The 20,835-nt window shown below is 42.2% G+C and overlaps 2 protein-coding genes across 6 annotated transcripts in view; one reads left to right on the top strand and one right to left on the bottom strand.

Annotated features, from left to right (window-relative positions):
* LOC134352904 (uncharacterized) overlaps positions 1-20,835 on the top strand; it is a 67,973-nt gene that overhangs the window by 32,751 nt on the left and 14,387 nt on the right. For 2 of the 3 annotated variants that reach the window (XR_010019504.1, XM_063060504.1), the window contains 3 exons: positions 10,327-10,644; positions 11,353-11,438; positions 16,522-17,067. Coding sequence is in view for 2 of the 3 variants with exons in the window: in XM_063060504.1 (XP_062916574.1) it covers positions 10,327-10,644; positions 11,353-11,417 (383 nt within the window). In the remaining variant the exon portion in view is untranslated. Of the gene's footprint in view, positions 1-10,326; positions 10,645-11,352; positions 11,439-16,521; positions 17,068-20,835 lie in introns of those variants that run through there. The other variant, XM_063060510.1, reaches the window with a different exon arrangement.
* osbpl1a (oxysterol binding protein-like 1A) overlaps positions 12,779-20,835 on the bottom strand; it is a 264,088-nt gene continuing 256,031 nt past the window's right edge. For all 3 annotated transcript variants that reach the window (XM_063060473.1, XM_063060482.1, XM_063060490.1), the window contains one exon: positions 12,779-14,338. In XM_063060473.1, the coding sequence (XP_062916543.1) occupies positions 14,236-14,338 (103 nt within the window). In that variant the 3' untranslated portion in view covers positions 12,779-14,235. The remainder of the gene's footprint in view (positions 14,339-20,835) is intronic.

The raw sequence follows: 20,835 nt of genomic DNA, 5'->3' as shown, positions 1-20,835 counted from the left end.
TGGCTAAGTTTGCTGATGATACAAAGATAGGTGGAGGGGCCGGTAGTGCTGAGGAAATAGAGTCTGCAGAGAGACTTGGATAGATTGGGAGAATGGGCAAAGAAGTGGCAAATGAAATACAATGTTGGAAAGTGTGTGGTCATGCACTTTGACAGAAGAAATAAACGGGCAGACTATTATTTAAATGGGGAGAGAATTCAAAGTTCTGAGATGCAACGGGACTTGGGAGTCCTCATGCAGGATACACTTAAGGTTAACCTCCAGATTGAGTCGGTGGTGAAGAAGGCGAATGCAATGTTGGCATTCATTTCTAGAGGAATAGAGTATAGGAGCAGGGATGTGATGTTGAGGCTCTACAAGGCTGGTAAGACCTCACTTGGAGTACTGTGTGCAGTTTTGGGCTCCTTATTTAAGAAAGGATATGCCGACATTGGAGAGAGTTCAGAGAAGATTCACTGGAATAATTCTGGGAATGAGAGGGTTAACATATGAGGAACGTTTGACCACTCTTGGACTGTACTCCTTGGAGTTTAGAAGAATGAGGGGAGACCTCATAGAACATTTTGAATGTTGAAAGGCATGGACAGAGTGGATGTGGCAAAGTTATTTCCTGTGGTGGGGGAGTCTAGTATGAGAGGGCATGACTTAAGGATTGAAGGGCGCCCATTCAGAATAAGGATGCAAAGAAATTTTTTTAGCCAGAAGGTGGTGAATCTGTGGAATTTGTTGCCATGGGCGGCAGTGGAGGCCAAGTCATTGGGTGTATTTAAGGCAGGGATTGATAGGTATCTGAGTAGCTAGGGCATCAAAGGTTATGGTAAGAAGGCGGGAGAGTGGGACTAAATGGGGGAATGGATCAGCTCATGATAAAATGGTGGAGCAGACTCGATGGACCAAATGGCTGACTTCAGCTCCTTTGTCTTGTGGTCTCATCCCAGAACTAACTGTGTCTCTTGCCATGGCGTTTCAGAACAATAACAGACGATGTGAAACATGACCCAGGTATATTGTGGCCACATTAAACTGGACAAATAATATTCATCCAATTTGTCCATTCTCAATTATCAGTAAAATGATTGAAAGTATCAGTGCCATTGCTTTAAATACAGTAGGTACTGCCTTACCAATAACCAGTATGTCAGTGTCTAGTTTGTTATGTCAAGACCAGTTGGCTCCAGATCTTAACATGGCTTTAGTTCAAGCATGGAACAAGGTGAGGTAAGAGACAATGCTCTGGACGCCAAGGGAACCCTAACCAGGTGTGGTATCAGGAACCCTGGTAAAACTGACGCCAAAGACATCAAGAGGAAAACACTTCATTGGTTGGAGTCTTTCCTCTAACCAGCTGTTGAGGGGGAGGTTAATCATCCCAGCCCCCTTCCCCCCCTCCCCCCCACAGGATATCATTGGAGTTCCTAGACCTATCCATCTTAGCTGCTCCATCAGTACCTTCACTCCATCTTTAGACATTAAGATGTTGAAGCAAAATTAGGCCACTTGGCTGATTGAGTCTGCTGCACTATTCAATCATGGTTGATTCTGTTTTCAACCCCAGTCTCATGTTATCTCTCTGTAACCCTAAACTCTCTTACCAGTCAAGAAGCTTATGAATCTCTGAAGTGTCAACAGTGTTAATCCCATTAGCAATTCTTCAAAAAAAATTGTCCATGCCTCTGTGTGGTTAGAATGTAACAACATTTCAGGCTTGGACTGATGTGGAAAGTATATGTTGCTTACTAGGTAATGGACACTTCCAACAAGACACAGTCTAGCCATCTGCCCCTGACTTTAATGGTTTTGTCATTGCTGAGCAGCAAAATCTTGGAAGTTTCTGAGATAAGAAACTCAACTGGAGCAGCCCCATAAATGCTGAATAAGTCAAGATTACTTGCCTGGATGAGTGCTGTTCCAAAAGGAACATATAAGAAGCTTAATACTACCCACTTTCCACCCTAAACATTAATCCCTCCTCAGTTGGGAAACTGTGACTGTAGTGTGTGGCAGTTAATGCACTGCAGTTACTAGTATAGAATACAGTCATAACAGGCATAGGTGAGTGAAAAGCTAGTTTGTCATGGTAATGTTTAAAACCAAAGAGCATGGATGTAAGAAGCAAGTTTAAAGGGAACTTGGGGGCAAATTTTACACACACAGTAGCTGGAATGAGTGCCAGGGTAGATTGGGGCAGGGGTAAAGTTTAAGAGACATCTAGACTGTTATTTGAATGAATAAGGCATAGAGGGATATGGAATTAATGCAGGTAAGGAATTACTATAGATGGGAGTGATGGTCAGCATAGTTGAGTCAGAAGGGCTGTTTTAAGGAGTGTGTTTGCTGATTTTAATGAATCGTATTGAATCCCTAAAATTGAACCCAAACTCAAATCTCTAAATAAAGTTCAAGCAAAAGTCAGAGAGTAAAAGAAATATAACCAGGAAAGAAAAATGTAGTCATTGCTGTGTTTTAAATCCATCGCAGATTCATTTTTTATGAGGAAATTCACTAATTTGTCTTTACAGTGAACTTCCTTTCCTACTTTTCATAGTTTTTAGTCAGGAAGACCAAACACAATGTTCTGTTATGTACATCAAATTCTCATGCCAATAGGTTCCCTTAGAAAATTATTTGTAGATCCTCCTTCTTCACCCCTCTGGTCCACCATGCTTTGCCCTGGGAAAGACTGATTCCACCTGCTCAGAGCTGCCATTGACACTTGGAAAGACTCCAAGAGAACTCCTGCAATGAAGGCTAGAGATGATGAGAAATAAGAGCAGGAATAAGCTATGTGGCACCTTAAGCCTGCCCCACCATTCACGAAGACCGTGATCACCCTTTAATCATTGACCTCAGCTCCGTCTTCCTGCCTACTTTCCCTGTAGTTTAATTAACAGTTATCTCAGCCGTCATGAGAAGGTATAGAAGGATGCTGGATGTTGCCATGGAAGCTGCCTCCTGGTGTTTGATTCATTAACCCATCTTATTGAAAAGCAGGTTAATCAATGACAACTGACAGGGGAAGATTATTCAGAAAAACATCTCTACTTGAAACCTTAATTAGTTTCTTTTTTGAACTGTTTTGAAGATAATCCTATTAGTTGTTTCAATATGTGAATTAAATTTTGATTGAGTTAATAATGGAAAATAAGATTATTATGAATGGGCAAAAAGGTTGGCACAGGCTTGGGGCAAAAGGCTTATTTTTAGACCATAAGACACAGGAGCAGAATTAGGCCATTTGGCCCATTGAGTCAACTCTGCCATTCAATCATAGCTGACACTTTTTTCTCCTCTTCATCCCCATTCCCCCACAACCTTTGATGCCGTGTCCAATCAGGAATCTATCGATCTTTGCCTTAAATACACCCAACAACCTGGCCTCCAAAGCTGCAGGTGGTAACAAATTCCACAAATTCACTGCCCTCTAGCTAAGGAATTTTCTCCGCATCTTTGTTTTAAATGGACGCCCCTCTATCCTGAGGCTGTGCTCCCTTGTTCTATACTCCTCCACCATGGGAAACATTTTTGTGCTGTGCGACTCCATGACTTTATGGCAGGGAATGATGGTCATTGAATTGAAGTTGCTAGTGTGGCCGTTCAAGATTGTTTAATGTAATTTCCTGTACACAAGTGTAAAGGAGAACAAAATAATTGTTGCTCCAGATCCAATGCAGCACAAAATTTTAAAAAAACAAAAGATAAAGAACACAGTAATAATATAAACGCAACAAATATAAATACATAAGATAGCTTGTATATGTTGATTGTATGTGCATAAAGTGATACCAGGCTGTATATGAGGTAACTGACAGGAAATAATAAAGTAGTGGTGAAGTTAGTGGGCAGAGGCAATGATCAGCCTCATTGCTCGGGGAAAGTAACTGTTTTTGAGTCTGGTGGTCTGGCGTGGATGCTACATTGCTTGCTCCCTGATGGGAGTGGGACAAACAGTTCATGAGCAGGGTTGATGGGATTTTTTATTATGTTATAGAACATAGAATAGTACAGCACAGTACAGGCCCTTTGGCCCACATTGTTCTGCTGACCCTCAAACCCTGCCTCCCATATAACCCCCCACCTTAAATTCCTCCATATACCTGTCTAGTAGTCTCTTAAATTTCAATAGTGTATCTGCCTCCACCACTGACTCAGGCAGTGTATTCCATGCACCAACCACTCTCTGAGTAAAAAAACCTTGCTCTAATATCCCCCTTGAACCCCTTACCTTAAAGCCATGCCCCCTTGTATTGAGCAGTGGTGCCCTGGGGAAGAGGTGCTGGCTATCCACTTTACCTATTCCTCTTAATATCTTGTATACCCCTATCATGTCTCCTCTCATCCTCCTTCTCTCCAAAGAGTAAAGCCCTAGCTCCCTTAATCTCTGATCATAATCTATACTCTCTAAAACAGGCAGCATCCTGGTAGATCTCCTCTGTACCCTTTCCAATGCTTCCACATCCTTCCTATAGTGAGGCGACCAGAACTGGACACAATACTCCAAGTGTGGCCTAACCAGAGTTTTATAGAGCTGCATCATTACCTCGCGACTCTTAAACTCTGTCCCTCGACTTATGAAAGCTAACACCCCATAAACTTTCTTAACTACCCTATCTACCTGTGAGGCAACTTTCAGGGATCTGTGGACATGTACCCCTGGATCCCTCTACTCCTCCACACTACCAAGTATCCTGCCATTTACTTTGTACTCTGCCTTGGAGTTTGTCCTTCCAAAGTGTACCACCTCACACTTCTCCGGGTTGAACTCCATTTGCCACTTCTCAGCCCACTTCTGCAACCTATCTTTATCTCTCTGCAATCTTCAACAATCCTCTACACTATCTACAACACCACCAACCTTTGTGTCGTCTGCAAACTTGCCAACCCACCCTTCTACCCCCACATCCAGGTCGTTAATAAAAATCACGAAAAGTAGAGGTCCCAGAACAGATCCTTGTGGGACACCACTAGTCACAACCCTCCAATCCGAATGACCTCCCTCCACCACCACCCTCTGCTTTCTGCAGGTAAGCCCAATTCTTAATCCACCTGGCCAAACTTCCCTGGATCCCATGCCTTCTGATTTTCTGAATAAGCCTACCGTGTGGAACCTTGTCAAATGCCTTACTGAAATCCATATAGATCACATCCACTGCACTATCCTCATCTATATGCATGGTCACCTCCTCAAAGAACTCTATCAGGCTTGTTAGACACGAACTGCCCTTCACAAAGTCATGTTGACTGTCCCTGATCAGACCATGATTCTCTAAATGCCCATAGATCCTATCTCTAAGAATCTTTTTCAACAGCTTTCCCACCACAGACGTAAGGCTTACTGGTCTATAATTACCCGGACTATCCCTACTACCTTTTTTGAACAAGGGGACATTTGCCTTCCTCCCTCCAATCCTCTGGTACTATTCCCGTAGACAACGCGGACATAAAGATCCTAGCCAGAGGCTCAGCAATCTCTTCCCTCGCCTCATGGAGCAGCCTGGGGAATATTCCGTCAGGCCCCGGGGACTAATGTATTCCGTCCTAACGGATTTTAATAACTCCAACACCTCCTCTCCCTTAATATCAACATGCTCCAGAACATCAACCTCACTCATATTGTCCTCATCGTCACCTCTCATTGGTGAATACCGAAGAGAAGTATTCATTGAGGACCTCACTCACTTCAACAGCCTCCATGCACATCTTCCCACCTTTATCTCTAATCCGTCCTACTTTCACTCCTGTCATCCTTTTTTTCCTCACATAATTGAAGAATGCCTTGGGGTTTTCCTTTACCGTACTTGCCAAGGCCTTCTCATGCCCCCTTCTTGCTCTTCTCAGCCCCTTAAGCTCCTTTCTTGCTTCCCTATATTCCTCAATAGACCCATCTGATCCTTGCTTCCTAAACCTCATGTATGCTGCCTTCTTCCACCTAACTAGATTTTCCACCTCACTTGTCACCCATGGTTCCTTCACCCTACCATTCTTTATCTTCCTCACTGGGACAAATTTATCCCTAACGTCATATAAGAGATCTCTTAACATCGACCACATGTCCATAGTATATTTCCCTGCAAAAACATCATCCCAATTCACACCCTGAAGTTCTAGCTTGATAGCCTCATAACTTGCCTTTCCCCAATTAAAAATTTTCCTGTCCTCTCTGATTCTATCCTTCTCCATGATAATGCTGAAGGCCAGGGAGCGGTGGTCACTCTCCCCCAGATGTTCACCCACTGAGAGATCTGTGACCTGACCTGGTCCGTTACCTAATACTAGATCTAGTATGGCATTCCCCCTGGTCGGCTTGTCAACATATTGTGACAGGAATCCATCCTGGACACACTTAACAAACTCTGCCCTGTCCAAACCCTTGGAACTAATCAGGTGCCAATCAATATTAGGGAAGTTAAAGTCACCCATAATAACAATCCTGCTATTTTTGCACCTTTCTAAAATCTGCCTCCCAATCTGCTCCACGGTATCTCTGCTGCTACCAGGGGGCCTATAGAATACTCCCAATAGAGTAACTGCTCCCTTCCTGTTCCTGACTTCCACCCATACTGACTCAAAAGAGGATCCTGCTACATTACTCACCCTTTCTGTAGCTGTAATAGTATCCTTGACCAGTAATGCCACCCCTCCTCCCCCTTTTCGCCCCTCTCTATCCCTTTTAAAGCACTGAAATCCAGGAATATTGAGAATCCGTTGTTGGCTCTTTTCCAGCACCTTTCTGTATAAATGTACTTGATTTTGGTGATGTGTTGGGCAGGTTTGACTACCCATTGCCTTCCTTTTGCTGCAGTGCAGTTACTGTAATGTGCAGTGATGCAGCTTGTCAGGATGCTCTCTACTGCACATCTCTAGAATGATGTGAGTATAGTATTGATGTGCAAAGCCCAGGTCTCTTCAGCCTCCTCAGAAAGTTGAGGTTGGTGAGTTTTCCTGACTGTGTAGAATGTGTTTTGGACAATGAGAGGTTATTCGTGATATGCACTTGCAGGAGTTTGAAATTGTTTGCAGGTTTCCACTGCTGTGCCACCAATGCAAAAAGGGGTTGTGAGTGGTGTGAGTTCTGAAGTTAATAGCCTGCTCCTTAGTCTTGTTGACATAAGGAAGAGATTATTTGCCTGGCATCAGGCCTCAAGCTTCTTTACCTTCTTCCTTTCTGTGAGCTGCCTTAATTGTTGTTGGTGATGAGCCCCACCACTGTTGTCATTGGCAAACTTAACGATGTGATAGCTGGGACGTTTGGCTGTGCAGTCATATGTGAGCAGAATGTACAGCAGTGGACTCAGCATACAACCATGGGAGGGGGGGCACCCATGTTGAGGATGACATAGAAACATAGAAAATAGGTGCAGAAGTAGGCCATTCGGCCCTTCGAGCCTGCACCGCCATTCAGTATGATCATGGCTGATCATCCAACTCAGAACCCTGTACCACCCTTCCCTCCATACCCCCGATCCCTTTAGCCACAAGGGCCATATCTAACTCCCTCTTAAATATAGCCAATGAACTGGCCTCAACTGTTTCCTGTGGCAGAGAATTCCACAGATTCACCACTCTCTGTGTGAAGAAGTTTTTCCCTAATCTCGGTCCTAAAAGGCTTCCCCTTTATCCTCAAACTGTGACCCCTCGTTCTGGACTTCCCCAACATCGGGAACAATCTTCCTGCATCTAGCCTGTCCAATCCCTTTAGGATTTTATACGCTTCAATCAGATCCCCCCTTAATCTTCTAAATTCCAACGAGTATAAGCCTAGTTCATCCAGTCTTTCATCATATGAAAGTCCTGCCATCCCAGGAATCAATCTGGTGAACCTTCTTTGTACTCCCTCTATGGCAAAGATGTCTTTCCTCAGATTAGGGGACCAAAACTGCACACAATACTCCAGGTGTGGTCTCACCAAGGCCTTGTACAACTGCAGTAGTACCTCCCTGCTCCTGTACTCGAATCCTCTTGCTATAAATGCCAGCATACGATTCACCTTTTTCACCGCCTGCTGTACCTGCATGCCCACTTTCAATGACTGGTGTGTAATGACACCTAGGTCTCGTTGCACGTCCCCTTTTCCTAATCGGCCGCCATTCAGATAATAATCTGTTTTCCTGTTTTTGCCACCAAAGTGGATAACTTCACATTTATCCACATTAAATTTCATCTGCCATGAATTTGCCTACTCACCTAACCTATCCAAGTCACCCTGCATCCTCTTAGCATCTTCCTCACAGCTAACACTGCCGCCCAGCTTCATGTCATCCGCAAACTTGGAGATGCTGCATTTAATGCCCTCATCCAAGTCATTAATATATATTGTAAACAACTGGGGTCCCAGCACTGAGCCTTGCGGTACCCCACTAGTCACTGCCTGCCATTCTGAAAAGGTCCCGTTTATTCCCACTCTTTGCTTCCTGTCTGCCAACCAATTCTCTATCCACATCAATACCTTACCCCAATAACGTGTGCTTTAAGCTTGCACACTAAACTCCTGTGTGGGACCTTGTCAAAAGCCTTTTGAAAATCCAAATATACCACATCCACTGGTTCTCCCCTATCCACTCCACTAGTTACATCCTCAAAAAATTCTATGAGATTCGTCAGACATGATTTTTCTTTCACAAATCCATGCTGACTTTGTCCGATGATTTCACTGCTTTCCAAATGTGCTGTTATCACATCTTTGATAACTGACTCTAGCAGTTTCCCCACCACCGATGTTAGGCTAACCAGTCTATAATTCCCTGGTTTCTCTCTCCCTCCTTTTTTAAAAAGTGGGGTTACATTAGCCACCCTCCAATCCTCAGGAACTAGTCCAGAATCTAAAGAGTTTTGAAAAATTACCACTAATGCATCCACTATTTCTTGGGCTACTTCCTTAAGCACTCTGGGATGCAGACCATCTGGCCCTGGGGATTTATCTGCCTTTAATCCCTTCAATTTACCTAACACCACTTCCCTCCTAACATGTATTTCCCTCAGTTCCTCCATCTCACTGGACCCTCTGTCCCCTACTATTTCTGGAAGATTATTTATGTCCTCCTTAGTGAAGACAGAACCAAAGTAATTATTCAATTGGTCTGCCATGTCCTTGCTCCCCATAATCAATTCACCTGTTTCTGTTTGTAGGGGACCTACATTTGTCTTAACCAGTCTTTTTTATTTTCACATATCTATAAAAGCTTTTACAGTCAGTTTTTATGTTCCCTGCCAGTTTTCTCTCATAATCTTTTTTCCCCTTCCTAATTGGGCTTTATGGCAGGGAACGATGTTCATTTAATTCAAGTTGCTGGTGTGATAGTTTCACATTATTGTAACAAATGAGTATGCTCAGACTATAGAACTAAGGGACTTTATTAAGTAGAGACGAGAAGAGACTTTACATTCTGATCTCTCCCCCCCCCCCCCCCCCACTGATAGTAAGGCATACAGCACTGAAACAGGCTTTTTGGCCCAACTAGTTCATGTTGACCAAGATTTCCCATCGAAGCTAGACTCATTTGACCATTTTGCTCATATCCTTCTTAACCTTTCCTCTTCATGCATTTGTCCAAGTACCTGTAGAGTGTTGTTAATGTACCACTGTCTACCGCTTTCTCTGGCAGCTTCTTCCATATATGGACCACAGTCTGCCCCCTCAGGTTCCTGTTAAAGTCTTTCCTCTCACCTTAAACCTACACTCTCCGGTTCTCGATACTCCAACCCTGGGAAAAAGATTATGCATTCACCCGATCTGCCCCTCATGATTTTATACACCTCTATAAGATCACCCCTCATTCTCCAACACTCCTATGTCCAACTTCTCTCCATAACTCGAGTATTTCCTTTACACTCTATCCACCTTAGTGACATCTTTCCTATAGCAGGATGACAGAAAACTGAATACATCATTCCAAATGGCTTATACAAGAAGCAGAGCATGTATGTATTGTGTGGGTGTGGGGAGGAAACAATGGGTGTTTGGTGATTATGGTGGGATGTGGCTGGATGGAACTAATGGGAAGTTGTTTCAGAGAACTAACAATAGGCAAAATGGCTTACATTGCTGGTGAATATTTCAATGGACAGCTTCTAATCATTAAAACAAAAGGGCCAATCAGCGGAGCATTCCAAAAGGCTTCAGGATGAGGTGTAAGAGCACTATAGTTTTTTTTACAGATGCTGTCATAACTAAGCATGCATCAGTCAAAATATGATCTTGATCCATGAAGTAAACTGTTCATGCTGTTAAAAATTCACAATGCTGTTACTGTTCTAGTTCATTTTTCAATGATTGTCATGACTTGCCCCAAAACTTTATACCTTTTCTGGTCTGTTTTTTTCCCTCTGTAGGAGTTTATGAAACTGCAAATGAAGTGCAGGATATGGAATCTTTATCAAAGTCTTCCCAAAGCGAAAGGTGTTCTGAAAATGATTTTTCGCCACCATCGGCTTACTGCAGTTGCAAAGAGACATCAAACTTAGTGGATGTACAAATGTTACTTTCAGAAGCCCAGCAGGAATTGCTTAACATCATGACTGAAGTTTTTCACAAGTTATTTGTCCAGCTTGGTGATCTGGAATTCCAAGTTCAGGATCTGGTAAATCGCCTTGAAGACCTGACTGTTACTGTGAATGAAATACATTCTGTAATGAACATCACTAAAACAGGTGACTCATTTTGCTGTAAGACTTTTGATCAAAATGAAAATTATTTTCAAAATTAATTGTTCAGTGGTCATATCACTGTTAATCCACGTAAACTGAAGATCATGATATTAAAAAATTGCAATTTTCTGCACTAAAAATAGCTTTTGAATTGAATAATACTTTATTATCTATTGTCCCCGAAGTTTAGACTTGGTAGTAAAATTGATAAATTGGTTTATTACTGTCGTATGTACTGAGGTTCAGTGGGAAAACTTGCCTTGTATACCATTTATACAGATAATTCATTACAAAACTTCATCGAGGTGGTACAAGGAAACAAAATAGCGGAATACACAAGAAAATGGAGAGAAAGTGCAGTGCAGCTGAACAATAAGGTGCAAGGTCATAGTGAGGTAGATTGTGAAAGGCCCAGCTTATTGTGCTAAGAGATTGTTCAATGATCTTGTAACAGCTGTGGACTCACTTTGAGTGCTCTTGTTCATGTTCCATGGGTTTTTGTTTTTTTTTTACAAGGTGTTGAGGCCGAGGGTGAAGGATAAACCTGTGTTCAGCTTACTGCTCCACAAGGTTTACTCACTTCAGCACTGAACTGACTCTGTGGCTAATGTTCTCTGTGTTATTTGTTTACTTTTTTATTGTTTGTATGATTTTTTTCACACATTGGGTTTTTTTGTGCAAAGTTTTTAATGGGTTTTATTGTTTCTTTAGTTGATTACAAGAAGATAAATCTCAAGGTTGTATACTGTATTAATGCTTTGAGAAGAGTGGGATAGAAACTGTCTTTGAACCTGGTGGTGAGTACTTTAAGGCTTTTGTATCTTTTGCTCAATGGGAGGAGACAGAAGCGAGTATTTAATTCAGAAGATTGGGTCTATACTATGGAGTCTCAAAGAACCCTACTAAAAGGGAGTAGAATTAACAAGATGGATGTTTCCCTGCTCAGCAAAGGTAGAACTAGAGGGTGATGGTCTAGGGATAAAAGTGAGCATGTAAAACAGATTTGGTGGAATTACTTCTTGAGTTGTGAAGCCCATGTGAAAGAGAAGTTGAGCCAAGATTAGATTGGCATGGTTTTTCTTTATGACAGAGGAAGCTCCTGCTTTCATTTCTTATATTCATTGATTCTAAACACACTGGAGTCCTAAAGGGATAGTGGGAGAGGCAAGAATGCATTCAGTGCTATATACTTTATTAGAATGTATAAATAATCTTGAACTTTTGATCTCCCACTGTACCTGCACTTTCTCTGTAACTAACCCTTATTCTGCATTCTGTTTTCCTTTTACCAACCTTGATATAATTATGTATGGAATTATCTGTGATTGACATGCAAATCAGAGACTTTCACTGTCTCTTTGTACATGTGATAATAGTAAACCAACATAATATTTTGTAGTGGTGGTTCCCTACGCCTGCTGAGAATGGTAAGGGCGTTGATTACAAGGAAGGTGGAATATGGAAGGGAGAGAGATTAATTAGTTTACTTGAATTTTAAAACAATTTAAAATTTTTGGGAACATATGAAATCATGTCAGTGAAGACTGATATGTAGATGACATATATCCATCATACACTGTACCCCTCAGATCTAGTTATTAAACTGATAAACTAACATCTATAAATCTGGAATGTTGTTTCAGATGCACAAGCTGAATCCCACCACAGTGGTTTAGGGAAATTTAAATGTAAGTGATTAAAAATACTATATCCTTAAATATCTGGTATCAGATTACTGTAACCTATCTCAGAATGTTAGTGAACCACTTATTTTAATCTGGTATAGTATTTGACCCTCCCCCTGCCCCAAAAAGAAATAGTTGATGCTGTGCTGAGTCAGTATATAGTTGTACAGTACAGAAACAGGCTCTTCAGCTTAATGAGTCTATGCCCACTAAGGCACCCACCTTTCTTCTTCCTATCAAAGTGCATAATCTCAGTTTCCAAAGCTGTAGCCTTGTCTGGGATAATCTCTCTCCAATCTATTCCTCCCCCTTCATTAAATAACTTGCTCTCTCCCAATTCTGGCAAAGTCTTGGATCTGAAACTTACTCTGAACACAGATGTCATTTCACCAACCAGCTGTTTCCTGTATGTTCTGTTTTAAATTTGGATTTCCAGCATGTGAAGTTTTTATAAATGTAAATATCGAGTTTTTGTAAAGCCTTTATTTAGCAGCAATAACATTTTATACAATTACATTAAGTGACAAAACAGTTGTTAAAATCCAACAGTGTTACCCTTCCAGTAGATCTGACATATACCTAGAAATATGTTTTCTTCAAATTCAATCTAATACACCACTAGTGAAAATGGTAACAGTAGACATAGGATCCCAAATCTATCTTGCATTCTTCAGAGATGAAAATATAGGAAAAAAAGCAAGTATGTGAACAATCCAGTCAGGAGTTTAATTAAATTCAGTGTCATCAACTGCAATGCATCATGTATGTGAAATGTGCAGAAAGTTTAACAATGAATTCTACTTATTTTTGTACAAACATGATAATGTGCAACCGAAAAGCACACCCATTGTCAGTGCCAATAATTGTAGTATTTTGCAATCAATTTATGAAGGCCAGATCAATTGCAAATCCACAGAATAGATTTTTTTGTACAGGGGAAGTGTTTTGTCCAATCCATTAACAGTGCACAAAACTAGTCATAATTTAACTATAAATATTGCAGTTTTAACAGTTTTGTTGAAGATTTCAGGAACACAAGTTCTGATGTACTGTACAAATAATTACAGAATTCTGTTTACACATTTAGCAACACAGCTTTTCAAACTGGGGTTGCAAGGCTTGCTATAGCTTTGAAACTTCCGAATAAAACACTACATGTCGTTATATTCAAAACAAATATTAAATAAACAAAAACCATGGAAATGAAATGTTATGACTCAATAGTAAGCTGGAGCACATTGCACAAAGGTAAAAATACCTTTCCACTTCCACACAAACACTTCTGGAGTGAAAGGTTCATGAGTGAAGGACTGAACAAGGGTTCAGGTTACTAAATCCACTGAAATATTTCAAATAATGGGTGATTTATGCAATCTAAATGGGAAAATATACTGTTTACAAAACAGTTCAATAGAGGTTGCTATTCTATAATTAGTTTTCATCCATCTCCAGAACAGATCTGAACAAGAGCAATATTCAGTCCAACTTGCATCATTTGAACTACTGTAACTTTAGAATGATTAAGTCAAACTAGCGTGATTAAGTAAAAACAGTAAAGTTACCATATAATAATGTCTTTAAAGTCCACAGGCCAGTTATGCTCCCATATTGCCTTACGTGAAACCTGCCAGAGGTAGCTCAAGAGTTTTATGCCAAGGCATGTATAGGTTTCAATAATCATTCAACAGCTGGAGAAGACAGTAACAAGTACAAGTTTGTCAATGTGATGTTCTCAGTAAGAGACTGCTATTGTACATACTTGGCAGTACTTAAAAACTCTCAAAGAACATTTGTATTGTAAGAAATAAAACAAATAAATTTGCATTGGTTGAGGTTTACTGATTTAAAATTTTCTGCCCTGAAACTTGCTTGCAGCAGTAAGAGATACTGACAAAATCAATCTGCTGTGTTAATAAATGTCACAGCACTGTGAATAATTCCTGTCCCAGTACCCTCCTGAGTACAGCCAGTCTGATGCTCCAACATAAGGATTGGTCCCTTGATGGAACCACCTGTTAACAGATTGAAAATTACAGAGCATGAAAATCCAAAATAAAAACTGCAAATGCAAAACTTTTAAATAAAAACAATCAGGAAATGTTGGAAACTTTCAGCAGGATTAAGTAGTTTATGTGAAAAAGCCGGACAATGAGTTGAATAAAAAAGCCATGATTAAATAGCAGAGCAGATTCGATGGGCCAACTGACCCAATTCTGCTCCTGTATATTATGGTTGGAGATCCTTTATCTAGACCAGCAAAGAATTCTTCCTTAGTTGTGGTGAAGTCTTGCACCTGAAAAATGACTCCGTTCACCTTTCCACAGATGTCGCCTGAACTGCTAAGTTTCCAGTATTTTTCTGTTTGCTTTTATTACATGGGAGAATGCCTTTGAATACTGTACAGCTGATGGTACAGTGGCATGCAAAAGTTTGGGCACCCCCGGTCAAAATTTCTGTTACTGTGAATAGCTAAGCGAGTAAAAGATGAACTGATTTCCAAAAGGCATAGTTAAAGATGACACATTTCTTTAATATTTTAAGCAAGATTACTTTTTTATTTTCATCTTTTACAGTTTCAAAATAACAAAAAAGGAAAAGGGCCTGAAGCAAAAGTTTGGGCACCCTGCATGGTCAGTACTTAGTAACACCCCCTTTGGCAAGTATCACAGCTTGTGAACACTTTCTGTAGCCAGCTAAGAGTCTTTCAATTCTTGTTTGGGGGATTTTCACCCATTCTTCCTTACAAAAGGCTTCTAGTTCTGCAAGATTCTTGGGCTGTCTTGCATGCACTGCTCTTTTGAGGTCTATCCACAGATTCTCAATGATGTTTAGGTCAGGGGACAGTGAGGGCCATGGCAAAACCTTCAGCTTGCACCTCTTGAGGTAGTCCATTGTGGATTTTGAGGTGTGTTTAGGTTCATTATCCTGTTGTAGAAGCCATCCTCTTTTCACCTTTGGCTTTTTTTTTACAGATGGTGTGATGTCTGCTTCCAGAATTTGCTGTTATTTAATTGAGTTCATTCTTCCCTCTACCAGTAAATGTTCCCCGTGCCACTGGCTGCAACATAAGCCCAAAGTATGATTGATCCACCCCCATGCTTAACAGTTGGAGAGGGGTCCTTTTCATGAAATTCTGCACCCTTTTTTCTCCAAACATACCTTTGCTCATTGCGGCCAAAAAGTTCTATTCAAAAGCTTCAAAGGAACATCTAACCTGTGGACTGATGAAGTTAAAATAGAACTTTTTGGCTGCAATGAGCAAAGGTCAGACATAACACCGTCTGTAAAAAAATGCCGAAGATGAAAAGAGGATGGCTTCTACAACAGGATAATGAACCTAAACACACCTCAAAATCCACAATGGACTACCTCAAGAGGTGCAAGCTGAGGTTTTGCCATGGCCCTCACAGTCCCCTGACCTAAACATCATCGAGAACCTGTGGAGAGACCTCAAAAGAGCAGTGCATGCAAGACAGCCCAAGAATCTCACAGAACTAGAAGTCTTTTGCAAGGAAGAATGGGTGAAAATCCCCCAAACAACAATTGAAAGACTTAGCTGGCTACAGAAAGCGTTTACAAGCTGTGATACTTGCCAAAGGGGGTGTTACTAAGTCCTGCAATGAAGAGTGCCCAAACTTTTGCTTCGGGCCCTTTTCCTTTTTTGTTATTTTGAAACTGTAAAAGATGGAAATAAAAAAAGTAATCTTGCTTAAAATATTAAAGAAATGTGTCATCTTTAACTTTATGCCTTTTGGAAATCAGTTCATCTTTTACTCGCTTAGCTATTTGCAGTAACAGAAATTTTGACCAGGAGTGCCCAAACTTTTGCATACCACTGTATCAAAGAGGTGAAGCTGCAGCTCAAACCACATATTTCTTGCACCGAGAACTTTGTTTTGCTCATTCCAATCCATTTGACCTACCTCACTTTTCAATTCACAAATATTTGCATACATTGAAAAGCCTACAGAACTTTGAAGAATGCAGTATATAAAGAACAGACCATTAGGTCAGGAGTGCTCAATACATGAGTTAATGGCCAAATATGACCTTGGAGTAGCTCCTGGCTCATTAACTGAGTACCAGCTTCTTAACCAGCATGCAAAACAATTTACTGGTTAATGCACAGATGAACGGAAAATACAACTTCATGATTAGGGATTTTACACCAATTAAGTCTGCTTCTGTTTTACAGAATCCGGCCTTCCTCATGCAGCACATTTAAGAAAATATATAGAAGATGAGCTGGGTAACTTTTATTTCTGATGGGATTTAACTGTTGTATATGGTTACTGCCTGTGCTGTGTTTTGTCCTGTGATATGTATCCTGCATATTAAAGGCTCCCGTGCATTTGGCATTAAACTGAGTAGTTTCCCATCTTGTTGGTAGGCGACCTTTTTTCTCGTATTTCTATTCAATTGGTTGGACCACAATAAGTGCAGTTGTACATTTTGTAGGTGTGGATGATTTCACACATTTGCACAATAAATCAATGAAGTCTCACACTACCAGGTTCAAGATTATCTACTTCCCTTCAACAATTGAGCAAAATTCTGTTCTGACCTCTAGAGGCACTGTTTGCTTTGGATGAACATCATTTCCTTTACGGAAATTTTTTTAATATCAGTTCCTGCACGTAAGATTTCATTAAGAAACCCTGAACGAAGGTAATGGGGTGATTTTTGAGAAGGTATTTAGCTCACTGTATAGCTTTATATATCGGTAGAGTGAAAAGATAACTTGTCTTTAAAGGCACTGCACGATAAGTCAGCTTCTGACCCAAACAACATCAATCGCCAAGACCTGGAAGTCATGTGGCGTGTTGACTGTGTCATTGCGACACTAACAAATCCACAATTAGCATAGCTGCATCACAAGCTTACGCTACAGCTGAAACAGCAAGAAATAGAGCAGCTTATGGTAAGCGCGAAGCTGAGATGTAAATGGAGAAAGCTTGCATAGACATGAAGAGAGCACACGTAGAGGCTACACTGTGCACTCAAGAAAGGGCATGAAGCTGAGGCTCCCTCAGCAGAGGCAAAGGTATATGAAGCAGCAGCTGAGTCTACAACCAGTATCAGTCATGCTTTGCCATTACAACAGCCAATGCAGCTTACTAAAGAATACGTCCAAATGCAATTTGGCCGTAAAAAGACAGTGTTCCAGCTCTGCAAGTAGAAGCTACCTACACCACACAGCCAACATGTCTTTCACAGGGTTCAGGTTATGGTAGCCCTATCTACACAAACGTGGACAGATTGAACTTCCATCCATCCCAGGACACACATTTGGCAAACTAGCCTCCACACTGCCCTCATTCATGAGCTGCAGGTGCATTAGATTTTGCATAGTATCTGGCTCATCAAGATCTAGTCACAGCAGGACTAAAAGTGTTTGACAACCAGTCGTATGTCCTGGAAGTCAAGCTTTTGCAATGCCGTGGAAGAACAAAGTCTCAAACCTAGTGAAGAGCTAGACCTCTGTAAATGGCTTGGTAGGGAGTCACTGCAACATGCAACAAGGGTTAGGGCAGCACACATTAATAATCCAGCTAAGGGTTTGTAAATGCTGTGACTCCAGAGCCAATGGAAGAATCTCTTCAGCAGACTCAATAATTTTCCAAAGCTCTCAAAGAACCGCAGGAGCTACTGGAGCTTGCAGATCTGTTGTTGGAACTGCAAGTCCCAAACAAACAACGGTTATGTATTTGGAAACAACACACATCAAAGTTACTGGTGAACGCAGCAGGCCAGGCAGCATCTCTAGGAAGAGGTACAGTCGACGTTTCAGGCCAAGACCCTTCGTCAGGACTAACTGAAGGAAGAGCTAGTAAGAGATTTGAAAGTTGGAGGGTGAGGGGGAGATCCAAAATGATAGGAGAAGACAGGAGGGGGAGGGATAGAGCTGAGAGCTGAACAGGTGACAGGCAAAGGGGATATGAGAGGATCATGGGACAGGAGGTCCGGGGAGAAAAACAATGGGGGGGGGGAACCCAGAGGATGGGCAAGGGGTATAGTCAGAGGGACAGAGGGAGAAAAAGGAGAGTGAGAGGAAGAATGTGTGTATAAAAATAAATAACGGATGGGGTACGAGGGGGAGGTGGGGCATTAGCAGAAGTTAGAGAACTCGATGTTCATGCCATCAAGTTGGAGGCTACCCAGACGGAATATAAGGTGTTGTTCCTCCAACCTGAGTGTGGCTTCATCTTTGCAGTAGAGGAGGCCGTGGATAGACATGTCAGAATGGGAATGGGATGTGGAATTAAAATGTGTGGCCACTGGGAGATCCTGCTTTCTCTGGCGGACAGAGCATAGGTGTTCAGCAAAGTGGTCTCCCAGTCTGCGTCGGGTCTCGCCAATATATATAGAAGGCCACATCGGGAGCACCGGACACAGTACATCACCCCAGCCGACTCACAGGTGAAGTGTTGCCTCACCTGGAAGGACTGTCTGGGGCCCTGAATGGTGGTAAGGGAGGAAGTGTAAGGACATGTGTAGCACTTGTTCCACTTACAAGGATAAGTGCCAGGAGGGAGATCAGTGGGGAGGGATGGGGGGGACAAATGGACAAGGGAGTCGCGTAGGGAGCGATCCCTGTGGAAAGCGGGGGGGGGAGGGAAAGATGTGCTTAGTGGTGGGATCCCGTTGGAGGTGGCGGAAGTTACGGAGAATAATATGTTGGCTGGTGGGGTGGTAGGTGAGGACCAGGGGAACCCTATTCCTAGTGGGGTGGCGGGAGGATGGAGTGAGAGCAGATGTACGTGAAATGGGGGAGATGCATTTAAGAGCAGAGTTGCTGGTGGAGGAAGGGAAGCCCCTTTCTTTAAAAAAGGACATCTCCCTCATCCTGGAATGAAAAGCCTCATCCTGTGAGCAGATGCGGCGGAGATGGAGGAATTGCGAGAAGGGGATGGCATTTTTGCAAGAGACAGGGTGAGAAGAGGAATAGTCCAGATAGCTGTGAGAGTCAGTAGGCTTATAGTAGACATCAGTGGATAAGCTGTCTCCAGAGACAGAGACAGAAAGATCTAGAAAGGGGAGGGAGGTGTCGGAAATGGACCAGGTAAACTTGAGGGCAGGGTGAAAGTTGGAGGCAAAGTTAATAAAGTCAACGAGCTCAGCATGCGTGCAGGAAGCAGCGCCAATGCAGTCGTCGATGTAGCGAAGGAAAAGTGGGGGACAGATACCAGAATAGGCACGAACATAGATTGTTCCACAAAGCCAACAAAAAGGCAGGCATAGCTAGGACCCATACGGGTGCCCATAGCTACACCTTTAGTTTGGAGGAAGTGGGAAGAGCCAAAGGAGAAATTATTATAAGTAAGGACTAATTCCGCTAGACGGAGCAGAGTGGTGGTAGAGGGGAACTGATTAGGTCTGGAATCCAAAAAGAAGCAGAGAGCTTTGAGACCTTCCTGATGGGGGATGGAAGTATACAGGGACTGGACATCCATAGTGAAAATAAAGCGGTGGGGGCCAGGGAACTTAAAATCATCAAAAAGTTTAAGAGCGTGAGAAGTGTCACGAACATAGGTAGGAAGGAATTGAACAAGGGGGGATAAAACCGTGTCGAGGTATGCAGAAATGAGTTCGGTGGGGCAGGAGCAAACTGAGACAATAGGTCTGCCAGGACAGGCACGTTTGTGGATCTTGGGTAGGAGGTAGAACGGGAAGTGCGAGGTGTGGGAACTATAAGGTTGGTGGCAGTGGATGGGAGATCCCCTGAGTGGATAAAGTCGGTGATGGTGTGGGAGACAATGGCCTGGTGCTCCTTAGTGGGGTCACGATCGAGGGGTAAATAAGAGGTATCCGCGAGTTGTCTCTGTGCCTCGGCAAGGTAGAGGTCAGTATGCCAGACTACAACAGCACCCCCCTTATCGGCGGGTTTAATAATAAGATTAGGATTAGTGTGGAGGGAGTGGAGAGCAGAGCGTTCCGAAGGAGTGAGGTTGGAATGGGAACAAGGTGTGGTAAAGTCGAGATGGTTGATGTCCCGTCAGCAGTTAGCGATAAAGTGATCCAGAGCAGGCAGAAGACCAGAGCGGGGTGTCCATGAAGAAGAGGAGGGTTGAAGATGAGAGAAGGGGTCATTGGTGGGGGTGGAAGAGTCCTTGCCAAAGAAGTAGGCTCGGACCTATGTATTTATTTGAACCGAGTTTCTTGGATACAGCAAGAGGAATAAACCCTAATGGGAGGAAATACCAAATAACAGTGCAAGAACAGTGGGTAACTGTAGATTTCAAGTATAAAATAAAGCATCATGCCCACTATCTGCCATTTTCATTCTTTGTAGAATTCATCTGCCGCCATGGAGAAATGCAAGATACTCTCAACATCAGGTAACAACTCATTCAAAGAGAGGTGTCCAGCAAAAGCATGGAAGACAAAAGCCTCTATCACGGTCCACAAAACTGAAGTAGAAAACTCAATCATGAAACCTAAGAGAGAATGCTCTGTCCATAAGAAACCTCACCCCTTAAGGAAATCCATAGGATTCAGAGAAAAAAAC

The sequence above is a fragment of the Mobula hypostoma genome, chromosome 1, assembly GCF_963921235.1.
Source record: "Mobula hypostoma chromosome 1, sMobHyp1.1, whole genome shotgun sequence".
In the NCBI taxonomy this organism is placed as follows: domain Eukaryota; kingdom Metazoa; phylum Chordata; class Chondrichthyes; order Myliobatiformes; family Myliobatidae; genus Mobula; species Mobula hypostoma.
The sequence above is the reverse complement of the archived record's forward strand: the minus strand, read 5'-3'. Positions and strand labels throughout refer to the sequence as shown.